This window comes from Nipponia nippon, unplaced genomic scaffold (genome assembly GCF_047370975.1).
Source record: "Nipponia nippon isolate SJK-2023a ecotype South Korea unplaced genomic scaffold, ASM4737097v1 scaffold_1, whole genome shotgun sequence".
Classification (NCBI taxonomy): domain Eukaryota; kingdom Metazoa; phylum Chordata; class Aves; order Pelecaniformes; family Threskiornithidae; genus Nipponia; species Nipponia nippon.
In genome coordinates this window covers 26575198-26594160 of record NW_028262290.1, presented here as the reverse complement: position 1 = coordinate 26594160, position 18963 = coordinate 26575198, and the positions used below count along the sequence as shown (strand labels likewise).

Below are 18963 nucleotides of genomic sequence, written 5' to 3'. Positions count from 1 at the left end.
ATCCACACAACCAAAGTTTCCTACTAAGCCTGAATGTTGAAGATGCAGTTTTTCCTCAAACAGTCTAGCTTTTATTTCTTCCTAAAATTTAAATATGCTGGTACCAAACCAATCAAAGCATTCTAAATACTGACATAAGCATTTATTTTCTTACAGAAGAAAATAACGTAGTTGGTTGTCAGCTTGGTTGCCAGTGACAGATGTTAGTTAAAACTAATCAGAGATTGACCTGGAATGCATCCAGACATCATTAGCAAGTTAATATTCATATTTTACAATCACGTGGAGATAAACCAAAGACCACTCCGAAAGCTCAGGCTGAAGTCAGAATTCTTGATCTAATTCCGAGGTTCATTTTCTGCCTCAAGGTACTACAGTGAGGGAGGAGAACAAGAAAGCCTATCCAACTGATTAATACAGATTTTGCAGTCCTTGTTATCTATGTATTCATTGCTGTGTTGACAAACTGTAGTAAGTTCACTCCTTCCAGAGGAAGCAGCCAGCATCATTCTCACCAAGACCCATGTATGCTGAACATAACAGTTGAGATCATTAACTCTACAAGTTTTAAATATAAGACAGACATTTAATGGCAATTTTTTTTTTATTTAAAGAAAAAGTTGCAAAGCCAGCTAATGTGAACAGGAAGCTTTTTTCTTCTTTTAATAGGAATGCCTGCAACCACATGAAACTGAACAAAACCTGAACAGTTTACACAAAAAAAAAAAAATCAGTTATTTCTTAATTTTATTAAGCTAACCTCAGTAAGAAGCATTATCTACTAATGCAGTAGCACCGAAGTTCTTCTATTTGAACCGTTTGTGTGGTCGATCCATCAGCACTTACATTTTCATTTGATGCAAAGTCATGAGACATGGAATTAAAGCAAACTAAAAAAAACCCCAAAGCATTACAACTCCATGCCTTTATACCTTGATGTAAGACTTTCAAAGTCCTCCAGAATTTCTGGGCTCTTCTCTGCCACAAGAAGTAGGCACAATACAGTTCTCATATCTTAACCATACAGATATTTCAACCAAGAGCTAAACAACTGAACTAGATATTATTTACAACCGTTGATGGAAACAGTTTCTTCTGCATCTTCCAGTAATTAAAAAAGTGAAAATAACTGTCAATACTGTCAAACCTAGAATGTTTTATTCTAGAGCATCTTTTCCTCCTTTACAGCAAGCTCAACTTAACTTTCCGTGGACCAATTGGCCTATCATTCAGTTCATTAATAGCAGCCATAGCTTCCTCATAGTTTGTCATAGCAACGATGGCATCACCCGAAGGTAATCCTTGTTCATTATACTGTACAGAAACTGACTCTGGTATGACTCTGTAACCATAGAAAAAATCCAGAATCTCATTAGGAGTAGCTTTAAAAGGTAAATTTTTCAATCGAATAGGAACAACGCGTTCAGAACCACCACTGAAATTTGGATCCGGCATAAATCTTCCTTCAGGAAAACTTCCCATTTTATTATTCCCAAACTCCATTCTGCCAAAAGGTTCACTGTCACCACCAAAATCCATGAGGGGCGGCGGACCTCTAAAATCCTTAGGAGGGCACATGAAGTCCTCAGGGGGGTGCCTATATTCAGAAGGATGCCTGAAGTTCCCAGGGGGACCAAATGAATGCATGGGTGGCCCTTGCGGTGGCCGAGATGGTGAACCAACTGGACGCGAAAGCTCACCTCTGTCATATGGATGTGAATGACTCTGCATTTCATTTGGTGCAGACAATGGTACAGTTACACCAAACTTCTGCATCTGCTCTTCAGATATAAGTCTTATTAATACCTCTGTTCCCAAGAACCTTCGACGATTTAAGTTTTCTGCTTTCATGGCTTGTTCTTCAGATTTAAACTTCACTAATGCTTCTCCCAGCCCAACTCCTTTCTCATCATAGAGCAAGTAAATATCATCTTCATCAATATCAAATCTCGCAAAGAACTTTTGCACTTCAATTTTTGACACATCAAATGGAAAATTCCTTACGTAAACACACATCTTAGGGCCAGAATGACCTTCCCGATAACTTTTTTCTGGTATGGCCTGTCCAGGATGATCTCTGTCCTGTGATCTTTTCCTCTCACAAGAATCAATTATTTTCAACATTGACTTCCTTGAAATTGGAAAAATGTAAACGGGACGATTGAGAAGAACCTTTCTATGGCATTCCAAAGCAGCCTGATAATCTCTTTCACTCCTTAACATCACAAAGGCATCTCTAGTCCTCCTCTGATGCTTATCCGTTAGAAGCTTGATTTGTTTGCTGCATATATCCAGATCAGGGAAAAAAGCTCTCAAATCTCTCTTCTCCAGATTAGTAGATAGATTTCTTAAGTGTATGTAATATTCCTGGCTGGGAGGTGAACGAGAACGTGTTCTTTGCCTCCTTGGTGATCTCGAATGAGAATGTTTCCTCGAATGCATGTAGCCTGAACTTCTTGGAGAACGGTCTTCGCACAAAAAGCGATCCATTTCATTTGGCATGTCAACCCTCCCACCATATTCAATCCACCGCTCCTCTGTAGATGGGCTTATTTCTATAAACCTCTGACCCATGTATTGTCTATGACGTTTAAGTCCTTCTAAGGCATCACCAGGCGTAGCAAATTTTACCAAGCAATCACCATTGTTTAAACCATTGCGATGCTTTATCAGAATCACTCCATCCACATGTATCCCAGAAAGGAAAGCACGTACTTCATCTTCTGTTGCAGAGTAAGGTATACCACGCAGAAATAAGTAAAGATCATCTGGGTTAAATGGATGAGAATCCTTTCTCGACTGATAGCTTGATTTAGGCATACCTATATCACCACGTCTTGTGCCATTGGTATGGAAACCAGGCTCCGGATGATTTGGTGGACCATAACCAGGTTTACTTATTCCTTTTGGAAAAGCCGTGACTAAATGCGGAATGTCTCCAACACCTGATGCACCAGAACCATTAGTACCTGTTCTTCTAGAGCCAGACATAGTTTCTCGTCCCCCACGATCAAATCGCTTCCGGCTCATTTCTATGGTATTCTGCATTTCTGCCTTGCTGCTGAGAAAGAGCTCTATGCGCGAGTCCTTGATAAACCCTCCTGAACAGCTCATGGCACGCCGTGCATCTTCATCTGTTGCAAATATAATAAAAGCCTCCCCAATCTCTCCTCCAATAATATGCACACCTCCATCAGGAATATTCAATCCCAAGAAGAAACGACGAATATCTGCAGGACCCGCAACAACAGGAAGCCCCTGTAAACGGATGACTACAGCCATGCTGAGCTCAACCCACAGCAAAAATCACCTGCAGACAAAAAGGTACACATGATAGCACGTCTTTAGTACTCAGCTATTACAGTATCTTAACACTTAAGAAGCTAGAGCCTTTTTAATGAATGTCCTTGTCTCAATCAAGAGAGAAGGTATCAAAAAACCCACAAGTTCACAAGAACAAGATTAAAACAAGATTCCCTGAAAATCGATTAGTCAGAACAGTTAGCTACTCCGCCGGCACATGTGCACAAGTCTATCAGTACTCCCTATCCTAAGGGCAACAAAATCCACCTAAGTCACTCCTCACCATCCACGATACCTAAAGAACACCTAAAGTCTTTCACAGCATAATTACTGTATGCCAGAAATCTCTGCCCAGTCCTAAGGAACAAAAAAACAACAACAAAAAAAATCCTGTTTACTTTTGAACAGGACACTTGTGATCATTACACAGAAAATACTAGATGATAAAAGGAGAAAAGAAAAAGGATAACTATGTCACTAGAAAATGAAGTAATTCACCAACAGTGATGACTTCACTGCTTTGACAAGTTGCTCTACCCAGTGATCAGCTCTGATCAATAACGTATGTTTTCTCAGCATTCAAAAATGTTGTCTCTTTCACGTAGTCAGAGTATTAACAGCAGCAGCCACTTGTGACAATACTCAGTGAGAAGTGTTAAGCTTTTGGCAGCTTACCTGTTTCTGCTTTGAAGACCTGATAAATTCTGTAAAATCAACTTAACTGTGGAAAGAAAATGAAACATAATTAATGGCTGATACCTGTACTTCAGTTTACATACTGTGCTACACTGCTGCAGTTCATCCATAGCAGTGGCTAATACTAGAGCCAAGCATAAAATGAACGCACAATTCGGGATACTACGAAGAACTCCTTCCATGTTCCACGATGCTATGCACTGCATCTTTGTGTTTCCATTTTAGAGGCAAAAGAAATTCAAAATTTAACTTGACTTCTGCAAATGATGAAAACACGATGAGATTACTTGGTCATCAGTTGTGCCACACTGAACTGTTGAAATGAAACAGACTGACAGTAAATCGAAGGAAAAACTCTCAATTCAATTCTTTGAGTCCTTGAAAGATGTGTAAGTCCATCTCAAGATTACAATATGTGTCCATTCTTCTGAAATCCACCTGCTTTCAAAGTTCGCAACAAGAATATGCTACTCACCAGTCCAGCACTGCGCTTAGTGTACACAGTGAAGACAATCAAATGAAAGAACAAAAATATCCAACAAGGAGAAACTTCACTGAGTACTTCAATTTACAAACCAAACTTCAGTATTTTCCCTATATGCTTAATGCCTTTCAAACATAACAAGAATCACTTCAATACAGACTTGAATGTATCCTGATTTTCAACATTATCTAACATCACACAATACATTACACAGTACTCTCAGAACAAACACAAGCTTCCCTAGCAAATGACTACTCCCTTTAAAAAAAAACAAGAGCCCATTGCTCCAATGACAAGCGTTTGAGAATATCCCTTGTGCAAACCTCTTGCTCAATAACAAATATAAAGCATAGATCCTGATGCCAAGTTACTTATTGATCACAATAACTATCACTCCACCTGAGCATAGCCAAAGAACAACAAAGCCCAAATTCTTTAACTAACGGATTCTATGTCACTTCTACATCAGCACTTTGTAAACACAACAAACTGCAAACAACTGCCTATTTACTAACTGCACTGAAGACCATCTGCTGTCTGTGTTTTTGTGGTGGGTCGACCCTGGCCAGCAGCCAAGCACCCACACAGCTGGTTGTTCACTCCTCATCCCCACAGGATGGGGAAAACAGGACGAGCAAAGTCAAGAAAACTTGTGGGTCAAGATAAAGACAATTTAATCAGTGAAGGAAAGAGAAAAAAGTGAAACAAAGGAAATCACTCACCACCTCCCACAGGCTGACTGATGCCCAGCCTGCCTCCGAACAACAACCACCTTGGAAGCCAATAAAAAAAAAAAAATCCCCCCCCAAAGACCAAAAAGATCAAACAAAAACCTTCTTCTTCCTCTGCCTCAGGTTTTGTTGCTGAGCATGATGTTACATGGCATGGAATATCCTTTTGGTCAGTTTGGGTCAGCTGTCCCGGCTGTGTCCCCTCCCAGCTTCTTGCCTACTCCCAGTGTATTGGCTGGGGTGGCAGAGTGGGGGGAAAAGAGAAAGCCTTGACACTGTGCAAGCGCTGTTCAGCCATAGCCAAAACACTGATGTATTGTCAACCCTCTTTTAGCCACAAATCCAAAACACAGAACCGTATGGGCTGCTATGAAGAACCATCCAGCTCCATCCCAGCCAGACCCAGTACACTTTAACGTATCTTCTCAACAGATGTGACGGCAATGCCAAAAAGCAAGGAGAATTCAAGGGCAGAATTTTCTTATAGGACCTTCGTGTCTTGAAAAATCAAATCCGCTGCCCTGCTACTTCATGATGTATTTAATCGGTAGTATTTCTGAATTTCACAACTGCATTCTTATCCCAATTTTTAAACAGCATTCAGAACACATCTCCTCAGTATTTCTTCGGTGATAAACGGCAAGTTCTCCACGATGTACCATGGATACAACATACAACTTTCAGTGGTGAAAACTAGACATAATGATTCCAGATCATAATGTGATATTTAAGAAGTCCACAAACAGAAATTCAAGTTCAGATCATAAGCTTTTACTGACAATTGAGCATTGGCAGAAAGTGCAGACAAGCCATCCAACAATTTAAAGTGAATGACCAAAAGACTGACTTTGGGATGAAAGTGCCACACAAAACTGCAATTCATTAACTGAGCAAGGACTTCAGAGAACAAGGATTTAGATAATAAATATAGATTGACAACTTCATGCCACCAATTTAAAAGCAGAGAAGCATGCACGCCGTTTTAAGAAATTTCATATTTGAACTGAGTTAACTAGAAAACGGTACTACACCTATATTTCCACAGCCTCAAAAAATTCCAAATACCATTAAAACTTCACTAAAAAAAAAAACCAAACAAACCTTGCAAACATTGTAGGAAACTAAGCTTGCACTAGACTAGTATTTTTACCACACGGTTGAGAGATTACATAGTCTGCATGCAGTGAGCATGTAAGCTGGAAAGAACACCCATGGAAATACCCCAACTATAAAACTGGGCCAATATGAGAGCAGATCAGAGGACGATTTCTTACTCTAATCTTCAAAATAAGCCTTAACAGTCGAAGGAAGCTGTTGCTAATGACAGTTTTCACACCGCTGCAGGAAGATGCGAGCGAGCTGTGCCGCTGGGCCCGCTGCGCGGCCGGCTTGAGCACGGGGCCGCTTCCGAGCGCCGCGGGCTGGAGAAGGCAGCGAGGCGGCCCGCCGCCAGCAGCGCCGCCGGGGAGCCGGCCCGCCCCGGCCCCTGCACCGCCCCGGCCCCTGCACCGCCCCGGCCCCTGCACCGCCCCGGCCGCAGACGGCGCAGCACAAAAGCCCGGCAGGGGCGAGCGGGCCGAAGCCCAGGGCCGCCAGCGGCGGCGGGACGGGGAGCGGGGTGAGGGGGAGGCCGCCCCGCGCCGAACGCGCTCCGGCCCGCCAGAGGCCGCTTGTGATCCGGCCCCGCGGAGAAGCCCGGCCTCCCCGCGGTACCGGGACAGGGCTGAAGGAAAGCACCGGGGAGGGAAGGGTGACGGGGAGCCAGGCGGCATGAGGAGGCCGCGGCCCGGGGAACGGCCGCGCACCGGTTCCGCCAGTGCTGGGCTGCCGAGAACCGGCTCACGGCGCCAGCCCCGCGCCCTTGGTTACACGCAGCGCCCCGGGAAGCCGGGCGCCCTCCCTCACGCCATCCACCCACCGGACACGCCACTAGGACAGGCTCGGCGCCGAGCCCCGCTCGCCGCAGCTCCGGCACGGCACCACCAAGATGGCGTCCCCCGCCGCGCCCCCCCCCCCACGCTCGAGGCGAGGCTGAACCGCGCCTGCGCGACCCCGGGGCCGAGCCCGCACGAGCCCTTCCGGCCCCCCCTCGCCTGACGGGCGCGCGCGGGGTGAGGGGCGCCGGCGCTGCGCGTGCGCCGCGGTCCTCGCGGCGATCCCCGCCGTCCGCGTGCAACCGGGGTTTGCGCGGGGGGCAGCGTCACTGCGGCGCGTTAAGCCTTGTCGTCACCCTCGTTTCCGTTCGTGCCCGTGGTTGCCCAGCCGGGCAAGAGGGGCAGGGAGGAAGGCGGGGCCGGGGGACCCCGGAGCCTGTGGCTGCCCGGCGGCCGGGAGGGGGCTGGCACCCGCCGCTGCTCTCCCCGCGGCTGCGGGCGCAAGCCCGGGTTGTGGGAGGGGAGGAGAGGCGGGCAGGGACGGAGCGGGGGGGGGAGGAGGAGGAGGAGGGAGGGGGGCGGGTGATGGTTTTAGCCTAGCGTTCGTCCCGCCTGCCCCTCCCTGTCTTCTACGTGTTCTCCCCTGTATTTTTAGGCTTATTCTGTACTTGCCGGCTCCGGTTTTGGTAGACAAAAATCTGGGTTATTTCTGGTAGATTCACCTAGTAACTCGGCCTTTAAGAACTTGTCGAACCCAGAAGAAATCCGAAGCGTAATGAAGCATGTGGTGCGATAAGCATATAGGCTCCCAAGCAGAGAATCATACTAGTTAAGCAATTAGCACGCAGGAAAGAGGCAGTAAGGAATAATTAATATCCAGGGCATGAAGTGCCCTGCAAAGCTTCGGTAACGTTTGAGGGAATGCAAACAAGAGCATCCCGGCAGGTGAGAAGGCAAGAGGGGGTGAGTTCGGCTGGGCATCCCTCCGTTCGTGTAGGCGTCGTGTTTGCCCTGTTGCCGCTCCCCCCCCGGGGTGAAACAACACACGCGTATTACGTTTGTATTGCGCCTTGCGTAACAGTTTGGGAGAGGAGGTGGCAAGACGGCGCAGACCAGGCCTCTGCCTTCTCTTGCCTGTTCTTCCCGCTGGTCTCCCCCAGCTCCCCGGTCCACAACACGCCAGACCAACCCCCCCTGGCTTCGCGCCGCTGCTCCCGCCCTCCCCGCCCGGTTCCCCGCCGCCCCGCGAACGCTTTGCCTCCCGGGGCGGGCCCCCGGCGCTTGCCGTAGGAGAGGCGATTGACCAATGAGGGCGCGCCGTCGGAGGCCGCGGGTAGCCATGGCGACGCCGGGGCGCCCGGCCGCCGCCGCGCTGCTCCTGGCGGTGGTGGCGGTGCTGCCGCCCGCCCGCGGCTTCTCCTTCCCGCTGCAGCGGCCCGCCGACTGCGGCGACGGCCGCTACTTCGACATCTCCCGGCTGGCCTGCGGGCCCTGCGGGGCCCACCAGCGACGGAGCGCCGGCGGTGAGCCACCCGGCCCTGCGGCGCGGGGGGAGGCGGGGATGCCCGGGCCCGGGGGCCGCGCGGGGCCGGCGGAGCTCAGGCAGCTCCGCGCTGAATTCCGTCCCCAGCATCGGGAGATGCAAAAGCTGGGCTCGGGTTTTGGCGGTAAAACGGCTGGAAAGGCAGCGAAAAGGGCCGGGATCCCGCCAAGACATAAGTGGCCACAGCGCCGCTGCGATGCCTCTGTTCAGAGGTGCATCCCAGGGACACGTCTGTGGGCCTTTCCTTATAATCGTTCTTTTCTCGGGCACGTGGATGGTTATCGGTATTCACATTTTCATCAGTCAAGTTCCATAGGGCCCTGAATTTCTCTTCTCAAACACTTTCGTAACTTGAAACTCCTCGTCAAAACTTGGATGCCTGAGATGTTCAGTATTTGAGATCTTCAGGCTGGGCGCATGCTAATCCAAGACCCACGCGGGAACTTGGAGCATACACAACACGCCTTGGCAGTACTGAATGAAAAATACAGATGGTAGTTCACTTTTTTTAGGAGATAAGGTGGTGTGATAGTGTCCATCTTTTATAAATACACAGTCCAAGAGAAGTGGGAGTTCAGTATTGTGTGTACAGAAACAAATTTGAGACTAAGACCCAACAGCATCTCTCTTCGGAGCTGGTACCTCAGTCAGATGCAGTGATCCGGATGTCTGTGTTCACAACTGCTGTGTAAAAGCTGGTCGCCTCTTCCTCCACCATCATGGTATCTTAGAAGAGTAAAAGTTTACTTGCAGACAAAATGCACTGTAAGTTTTCAGACCCCCTGATAATGTGGGTGTCTAGATCCATAACTCCCTTTTAGGCTTGAATCTTCCTCTAACGCAAGGGCTTCAAGGAGAGATAAATTCCAGGGAGAGGTCAAGGATTTAATTTTTTCTGCAGCATCTGACTGGAGCAGCATAGGTAGCTGCCACTCAGTCTGCTGTTTGCATCTTGTCTGAATTCCACTTGGGATTGCACAAGTCTGCCCATGCACGCCATGGCTAGCTCGTCACTGTGGATTCTGCTTTCAGGCAACATGTCCAAAAATTTAGGTATTGTCGCAGTGAATGTCACGACTCAAATCTCTTCATTGATCTAATCCTATTGGGCTTTTTCTTCTTTATGAGCGGTTGATCATTTTGACTAATGTTGTTTCTGTCAAACTGGTCTCATGAGGATGTACTTTAAGGTTATAAAACTTTTCACAGAATTTTATATGATTTTTGCATGCACAGTTCAATAAGCTTAAATAATAATAAATACAGTTTATTAGTACATAGAATCAATTTTGTTTTGTAGTATGTGCTTAAAAATACAGAGAGAAGTCCATGATAGTGGGACTGAAAAAGTTTCTGAAAAAACAGTTGTCGAGCCCTAGCAGATGTGCACTATGATGTGCCATGAAAGTAGTGTTTACTTTAATTTCATACTAAATGTTAAGTATGTTCTGTTATTCACTGGAAACCATTCAATATAAATCTTGATCCCCATGCACAATTTTAAAAGCTTTGAGTTTAAAATAGCTTTACAAACTACAGTTGTAGTTTGAAAAACCTTTGCATATAAACATATTCTGTTTTTAGGACTGACTTCCTATTCAAAGGATAAAAACTGTATACAAACATATAATGCTGGTGGTGTAGAGAGGATGGGCTAAGAAAGGCAGTGTGGCAAGGTTTAGAGGGAGAGATTATATCTGTTATTAGACCAACTGATATAGTTTAAAAAAACCCACAAGGTCTGCGTTCCTGTTCACCCCTGGTATATCAGTCAGCCTAGTAACATTTCCCTAAAACGTCTTTGTACAAACTGTAACCTGAACTTTTTTTTTCAGAAAGCAAGGTGGTTTTCATGCACATCTCACTCAGGTGTTTTATTTGTCTGTCTAAAAAATTGATCTCTTGAGAACAATAGCAGTTGTTCTTAGTATTCTGTGAAAAAAACCAAAACAGTTTTATATAGACTAAAAGTGCATTTTTATTTTTTTTTTCAGGTAGTTCGTGTGTATGTCAGCCAGGATACAGGATGGTTTCTAGTAATGGTGGGTCCTCCATTATTTGTGAAAAATGCCCAGAAAATACGGTAAGTGTTGAACTTTTCATACTTTGCCATAATAATAATGCTTTTTTAAATTTTAAATTTCCTGCTGACTGCAAGTTATTTTTCATTAATTTAAAATTATTTTGCATAATAGTCCTTGCTTGGGAATTTTTAAGACCATACTTAGAGGTAGTAATTTTTTTTCTCTTTAGAAGTGTTTATTACTGTTGTTTTGCAAGCATTTTTTTTATGATAAATTTCACCTCACAGACAAAGTAAGAGTATTTTAAATTTAAATGTTTCATTTCCTTCCACTGCTTTTCTTTTCTGCTTCATGTTATGTTATCCTTGCCTGGAGACCACTGTTTTATAGAATGCCAAAGATGTGTTTCAGCTCAGAGGTATCTTATTTGATTATTTATATAAATCCTATTATTATAATATTTAGGCTGTATTTTCATAGTCCCTGGTATTTTACCTTTTTACTTCAAAATGAGCTGCTGCTGGTATGTTACTTTAATTATATATATCTTTGTAGTTTGGTCAGTTCTTTCTACCTTTATTGACAAATTAAGCTATAAATTTGGGTCATATTCACACCATTGAGCCAGAGGCACCAAGCTTAACCAGCTTTTTCCCACTATAGTAAATAGAGAAATAATTTTTCTCCAGCAAAAACAACTTTTCCGGGTAAGAGCCTTCCTGAATACTTCTTTCTCTCCAATAACTGTAGAAGAACTCTCAGGAGACCGGCTTAGTTGCATGAGTTAGGTGTTTAATGGCTAATGGGTAATGTAAGTAATTTCTTTCTTCTTTCCATCTTCTTGCTGCGTTAGACAAAGACATTGACAAATATCCATTGGCGTTTTGATCCTTCTGCTGTTTCTTTCTCTTTCCTGTAATGGTGGTATACATCTTTGATCCTATGGCAAGGATTATGCAAAGATAAAACGATGATAGTGGAGAAGGGAATAACATCTGTATCACCTGAGGATGAGCAGTTATCTTCATTTTCCTCATTGGTTTTGATTAGTAGTGCAGCTACTTTGGGACATAAGTGTGGATGTGAACTGTTTGGGTACGTGCAAAATTCCATGCGGTTATATAAGCTGCTTGACTTAAGACGCCTCCATTTCCATAACTTCTATATATTTATATGCACGTATGTCTATTTATGCAGTTATGTTTAGCCATTTTTTTTTCGGTGTAGAACCTCTATATCTTTTTTTATACCTTCCATTTTTAATGAACTCTTATCTTCACTAAAGTGTGTTAGCTAATGGGTTCAGAAAAACTTAAGAACACTTTTTTCAGTCTATGCATAGAAATTACTTTTGCTAGATTGTTTAGACTTTTTTATCTTTAAAAGCTTCATGAATGTTATCGTTGTTGTTGTATCTGAACACATTTTCTAGTAAATAACATCTGGATCAGGCATTCTTCACAAATATCTGGTGATGTCTATATTTTTAAAAATTATAATAGTTTTACATTTTATTTTAGAGCGGAGTTACTCAGGATGGGTGGAGTTGTATTACTTGTCCTAAAGGCCTAACTTCAGAAGGAAAATGTAAATGCCTCAATAATGAAATATTAGGTAAGAAATGTATGCAAGTTATGAGATATTAGTGCTTATTTGAGATGTTTGAGTTTGAGAAATTAAATTTAACATATGTTTACATATCTAATGTAAAAATTCAACATTCCTCTTGATCTTAAGCCTCGTTCCTGAAAGACAGCAGATAAGTCTGTACCGTTGTTCATTGCAATAAGAACTATTATGCAAACATTCAGAAAATGAATACTGGTGTATCACTTCCTTTAAGCTGGTTGACACTGGGTGAAGGCATTAAAATTGGGATAAAAACAATGTCAATATAGACTAAGAAAAAACATTAAAATGTTTTGAAGGATATAATGTGTAGGTACTTCACAGTACAGGCATTATACTTCTATAAGTAGGTGGAACAGAATAGCCTGAGCAAGCCAAGGAAACTACTATGTGTTAATATCAGTGGATTTCATACCTCCCTGAGACACACGCCTATATCTGTGATTTCTTGTGACATGCTTCCCTATATCTGTGCCTCTTACTTGATGCTCTGTAATAGTTGCAGATGAATTTCAGTAGACACAGAAAATTAATTTTAATATTAACTTTAGTGTCTGTGTTAACTATGTTTTTGCTTATCTTGCATAGTAAAAAACTAAGAGCAGAGTATAAATTTCATCAAGGGTGTAAAACAAAAAAGCTCTTGGGAGCCCTAGTCTTCCTTATTTTCAAAGACACAGGATGTAAAGGACTTTCCGTGTGCCTGTAATTCTTTGAATTAGTATTACTAATGTCCACTTTGGTTACATTTCTAACAGAGTATACTGGAGAATCACTGTCTTCCAGATCATTAATTTAAAAAGGAATCTGTAAAAAGGTGAATACCAAATCATCTCCTTTAAACTTTATGGGAGATACAAAACACACTGCAAGCCTTTATGGTAAAATATTGAGAGCAAAGCTGATTCTGTAATTTAACATGCAGAAAGAACATTAGTATTGTAATTCTTTTGATTCTCTTTGTATCTCTTTTTTTTTTTACAATTAGACTTGAAATCTCTTGCCAAATTATTTCATTGCTGGGAGGTGTAGTTTTGAAAATGTGAATTTGTGACATTCGCATGTATCATTTCAGATGAAAATGAAAAATAATTTTCTAGTAATTTGTAAACGTGATATTTTGAGTTTTAGCTTTGCAGTGAAGTCTTGGTTTGAAATTTGGTTCAGAATAAATAACAAAGGAACAGCAAAACTGGACATGAAATATTGCATTTCTCATTAAAACTAGACTCATGTGCATACCTATAAACAGTGCACATATACATATATGAATGTGCATTTATAGTGGATGTTATTTGCAAGTTGTGCTCTTGATTTTTTTTTAAATAAAATGTTTGCATTTATTTTAGATCTGTGTAGTCACTTTATTTTTTCACACTTTTCTTAACCTGCGTGACATACTGTGCATCATGCAGTTTTATAACAGTTGCTTTTCTTTTCCACTTAGTGGAAAGAAGTATCAATGGCATTTTGCTTAATGAAGCATTGTGCATACATTGTAATGGAAGTGAGCAATCATTCTCTGCTTCAGATGCGTCAGGAAATAGGTGAGTATTCTTTTCCTTTTGTGATGATAAATTTGAATGTGTCATGTTCTGTTTAAATGGAATATTCTTGAGGAACAGTCTGTATCTTTGGGATGACAGTTTTAAAAGCAGTGAATTGGAAATCCTCAACCCCATATCCAGCTCAATACGTTTTGTGTTCACTGAAGTCCCTATATGACCAGCAGCTTGGTTTGATTGTTTGTTTTGCTTTACTGTCACTACAAGTGGGCTTTGGATTGGAAGCAGAAATGGAATTCTTATTTTGATAATTAACTATTTAATTTCTTTTCTACTTCACTGACAGTAGAAACAAATCAGGAATGGATTGGATTTCAGTTCAAACTGGTGAAGATGCTGACAGTGTTATCAGGCATGCTTTGTAATCAGCTTTGAATAAGTACTAAATCTCATACTTAACTACATTTTAAGTGCATTCTTCATGTTTGTGATCCAGGTGTGTAAGATGTGAACAAACATTCATCAATGTAAGCAAGTCTTGTGACTGCAACAGCCCGAACGTTTTAGTAAGTAGAAGAATGCTTATTGTATTGAAGCTCAGAAGAAGAAAAGTTGTGTTGACAAATGTATAAATTTCCATTTTTTTATTTCGGTTTTTTTGTTTGGTTTTTTTTTTTTCAGACTGGGGGATTGTGTTTCAGTGCTAGTGACAGCTTACCCCCAAAGGGAGTTGCAACTGTTCGTTTTGGAGAGCTAGTAAGTGTGTTTATTCTAGAACATTTTCAAGCTATCTCATTATTTACTTTCAGTAAGTCTTTTAAATTCCATTCCTGAGAAACAAAGGTGGTGGTTTGTTGTGTGATCACAGTGATTGCAAGGTAATTTGCATGAAGATAGAGTGTAGACATGTAGACAGGGCAAGCATTGTTCTAACGGAATATGTTTAAGAAAATTCATGCCCTCTTGGAAACTGAAAAAAGGGAAGTAATTTACATGAATTTAGTATCAAAACAAGTAGTATGTGGTCTGTTGTATTAATTGTATGTATTTAAAACACACTCATCACAAAAACATGCTGAAGGGTTTATGAGAGACTCTGGGCTTTTAAAATTTAGTTTTCTTTTTACTATGTAAAACTGGTATTCATATAAAATATTTGAAAGAGATTGAAAGGACACTTCTAGTTGTCACATGGTTAGAGCTGATAGAAGAAAACAGACACCTATACAATTTGAGATTGTGTATGAAATTGTTGAACTCCTTGAACTGGCTAATGACTGAAAATGTGTTCTGTTGAGAAGAATGAAGATGTTTTCATTGTTTTAGCTAATGAACTTGTATTAGTTGTGAAATCTGCTTGAAGTCAGGACCATTTCCCATGTAGTTCTGAATTCAGGAAATGCTATGTGGCCAATAAATGTAGCTTGTTCTTAAATCATAGAATCGTTTAGGTTGGAAAAGACCTTTAAGATCAAGTCCAACTGTTAACCTAGCACTGCCAAGTCCACCACTAAACCACGTCCCTAAGCAACACATAGACACATCTTTAAATACCTCCAAGGATGGGGACTCAACCACTTCCCTGGGCAGCCTGTTCCAGTGCCTGACTACCCTTTCGGTGAAGAAGTTTCTCCTAATATCCAACCTAAACTTCCCCTCGCACAACTTGAGGCTGTTTCCTCTTGTCCTATCACTTGTTACTAGGGAGAAGAGACCGACCCCCACCTCGCTACAACCTCCTTTCAGGTAGCTGTAGAGAGCAATAAGGTCTCCCCTCAGCCTCCTCCAAACTAAACAACCTCAGCTCCCTCAGCCGCTCCTTGTGTGACCTGTTCTCTAGATCCTTTACCAGCTTCGTTGCCCTTCTCTGGACACAATCCAGCACCTCGATATTCTTCTTGTAGTGAGGGGCCCAAAACTGAACACAGTACTTGAGATGCGGCCTCACCAGTGCCGAGTACAGGGGCATGATCGCCTCCCTGGTCCTGCTGGCCACACTATTCCTGATACAAGCCAGGATGCCATTGGCCTTCTTGGCCACCTGAGCACACTGCTGGCTCATGTTCAGGTGGCTGTCCACCAACACCCCCAGGTCCTTTTCCGCCAGGCAGCTCTCCAGCCACTCCTCCCCCAGCCTGTAGCGTTGCATGGGGTTGTTGTGACCCAAGTGCAGGACCCAGCACTGAGCCTTGTTGAATCTCATACAGTTGGCCCCGGCCCATCGGTCCAGCCTGTACAGGTCCCTCTGTAGGGCCTTCCTACCCTCCAGCAGATCTATGTTCCCACCCAACTTGGTGTCGTCTGCAAACTTACTGAGGGTGCACTCAATCCCCTCATCCAGATCTTTGATAAAGATATTAAACAGAACTGGCCCGAATACTGAGCCCTGGGGAACACCACTCGTGACCGGCCGCCAACTGGATTTGACTCCATTCACCACAACTCTCTGGGCCCGGCCATGCAGCCAGTTTTTAACCCAGCGAAGAGTATGCTCATCCAAGCCATGAGCAGCCAGTTTCTCTGGGACAATGCTGAGGGAAACAGCGTCAAAGGCTTTACTAAAGTCCAGGTAGACAACATCCACAGCCTTTCCCTCATCCACTAGGCGGGTCACCTTGTCCCATGAATTAAAGTTAAAGGCTATTGCTTGAAAGAAAGCAAAAAGCAGTATTCAGTTTTCCTGACAGCAAATATTGGTCTTGATTTCTGAAAATGCAGCCTACTAAATAATATTTTATTGAAAACATGTCTTTTCAGTTGCTTACAATATGTACGAAAGCTATGTTTAGTCCAAATATGAGTAGTTGTAGAAAGCAGGTTGTGAAATAATTAATTTGGCAAATATGATACTGAGCTAAATTTACCATGCAGTCAACACCTTACCCTTGAAATCATTAGTACTTCCCTTGTGCAGTAAACTCCTTTGTCACAGAATCCATATTCAGAAGTTAAATACTTCTGCTCTTGTTCTGTACATTTTGTCTAATTTAGTGAAGTGAAACAAATTATTGAATTATGGTTGTGTTTTCAACTGAGCTGGTTTGATTTAGACATTTACAAAGGACAGAAAGCTCTTAAAATAAGTAGCATCTTTTAGCTGACAAAGTTCTCCAGATGGTTACATTGTGGTTAAATTGTTCTGAACAAAGATAGTGAAGCAGTTTCTTATTTACAGGGTATAACACTGACATCGGCATGGTTTCTGAAAAACCTGCAATCCTCAGCCTCTGCCTGCTGGGTGAGTTTCATTAATGCTTGCCGTTTGCTTTTTTTTATATAGAAGCGATACTCTGTATAAAAGCATGGGACTTTAGTTTTTGGAAGTTACCTTGCTTATTTTTAAAGAATCCTATTTTGAGATGACAGTAGTTAAGAAAGAAATATATATACAGAATGTTTAGAAAGGATATTGAGTGCTAGTCGATGTTAATGCAAGTCTCCAGGGTTGGAATCTTCACAAGGTGAATGGTGGTAAACAAAAAATCCTGCAGTAGTCAGTAGGTATGTGAACTGTTATTGTGTATATCCAGCAAGTGATCACTCAGAAAATTAACTTCTCACATACTCGGTATTGATTGGCAGCTGGTCTTTACCTCTTATTTGGCTTTCAGGTAATCATTCTGTTTTGCGATGGAGAAGGATAACCATAGAACCATCCTTTTTAGCTTTTCTTTGATTTATGTATGCAAGTGTTATTTACCATTATATTGGTCTGGGTGGCAGCAGCCATGGGGGGAAGAGTGGCTGCGGCAACAGAATCACACACACTTGTGAAGGGGATGTGCCTCTGCCTCCTTTTTCCCAACCCTGTTATCACACATCCTCATTTCCCTTCCGTATTCCTCTCCTCAAAATCAGATTTTAACTTCTCAGGCCCTACCTTTTCTCCCAATCTGTCACGACCTGAAGGGTTACCTGGCTTACAGGTGTATAAAGATCACAACAGTGGGTTTGCAGAATTCTGTAATACACAGGCACACGGAATCTTTATTTCCTACATTTCTTTATTACCAATTACTACAAATTACTACTAGTAAAGTGAGTATACTTATGATTAATAAAGCACGTATATATGTATTACAATGGTAGCAGCAATAAATAGTAGCAGCAAGCATATATTTCAATATTACAAGTTACTACAAAATTATCACTAATAAAGCAGCACGTACACTTATGGTCAATTACCTATATGCATGCCTATGTAGATATATTATTCAAAACAGTACCAATACAGTGCTCACCAAACAGCTTTCAGGAGTGGGGCCTCGAAATTGACGACGGACGAAGTCTCACTTCGAAGATGATCCATGTTGCGGAGTCTGGAGTCAGCCAGACATCCCCAGCAATGGTCTGATAACTTGCCTAGGAGAGCTCATAGAAAAGTTTGTGCAGGGGGAGTTCTCTGTGTGTGTGTGAGAGAGAGACAGACTGACAGACAGACTGACTGACAGACAGACAGGGACAGATTCATTCTCCATTTTGGTTTAAAAAAAAGTCATTTTTGTATCGCAGAGACATAAGGGGGTGTAGGACAGCACCACAGCTCCTTGGTTTTGTGCTTATCAATGGTATCTCAGGATGTCTCTGGTGTTTAGGTACCCAGCTGCCCTTCTCAAGGACGTTTCTGATTCCCAGACCTAGTTCCCACGCTGGCAGGCATTCCCTCTGTCAGTATTTCAGCAGACTTCTGTTCAGTATTTTCCCAGACCACCTTTGTGGCTGCTCCCATCACCATCTCATACACACAGCTCTGAGATGTATTCTCCTACTTACCCCATTCTTTTTCACAAACTGAGACTATCCTCATCACTTACATAAGTTTATCCTGTTTGTCTGCCTCAGCCTGCTCAGCTCTTCGGAGGTGCTGCCTGAGTATAACCTGCAACTCCCGATCTGACGCACACAAAGGCAATAGGTGTTGGCAAGTTAATGCTAGTGCAGTGATCACTGCACGCAGATGCCAGGCATCACTTCTGTCTATCACATGGCAGTGGTTTGTTTACCAAAATTGAACAATGGTATAAATAGTTTAGGAACAGCAGAATAAAAAAAGTACTAAAACTGAAAAGGAGATATTTACGATACATGCAACTATAGTTGTCAGTCTTAGGTCTTTGATGGAGTCATCTTTGTCATACAGCCTAAGTGATGTTAAACATTTTGATTCTTACTTG

The 18963-nt window shown here is 42.6% G+C and overlaps 2 protein-coding genes across 8 annotated transcripts in view; one reads left to right on the top strand and one right to left on the bottom strand.

Annotated features, from left to right (window-relative positions):
* Positions 1-663: 663 nt before the first annotated feature.
* RBM12B (RNA binding motif protein 12B) lies at positions 664-7494 on the bottom strand. 6 transcript variants are annotated; one of them, XM_087750040.1, is made up of 4 exons: positions 7133-7493; positions 4151-4256; positions 3979-4024; positions 664-3310 (listed from the first exon to the last, which is right to left on the bottom strand). In XM_087750040.1, exon 4 carries the CDS (start codon positions 3280-3282, stop codon positions 1183-1185), a length of 2100 nt encoding a protein of 699 aa, XP_087606166.1. In that variant the 5' UTR covers positions 3283-3310; positions 3979-4024; positions 4151-4256; positions 7133-7493; the 3' UTR covers positions 664-1182. The 6 variants fall into 6 exon arrangements, with proteins under 6 accessions (XP_087606166.1, XP_087606160.1, XP_087606140.1 ...); XM_087750034.1 differs by having other exon boundaries at positions 3979-4256; XM_087750014.1 differs by lacking the exon at positions 4151-4256.
* A 900-nt stretch (positions 7495-8394) lies between these two features.
* TMEM67 (transmembrane protein 67) overlaps positions 8395-18963 on the top strand; it is a 37273-nt gene continuing 26704 nt past the window's right edge. The window contains exons 1-7 of one of the 2 annotated variants that reach the window (XM_087750001.1): positions 8395-8611; positions 10626-10714; positions 12176-12269; positions 13732-13831; positions 14286-14355; positions 14471-14545; positions 16965-17027. In XM_087750001.1, coding sequence (XP_087606127.1) covers positions 8395-8611; positions 10626-10714; positions 12176-12269; positions 13732-13831; positions 14286-14355; positions 14471-14545; positions 16965-17027 — 708 coding nt within the window. The remainder of the gene's footprint in view (positions 8612-10625; positions 10715-12175; positions 12270-13731; positions 13832-14285; positions 14356-14470; positions 14546-16964; positions 17028-18963) is intronic. The other variant, XM_087750007.1, reaches the window with a different exon arrangement.

What these genes read in the sequence shown, in the direction of transcription:
- RBM12B (XM_087750047.1), bottom strand. Translation starts at nt 3,282, where the DNA reads ATGGCTGTAGTCATCCGTTTACAGGGGCTTCCTGTTGTTGCGGGTCCT.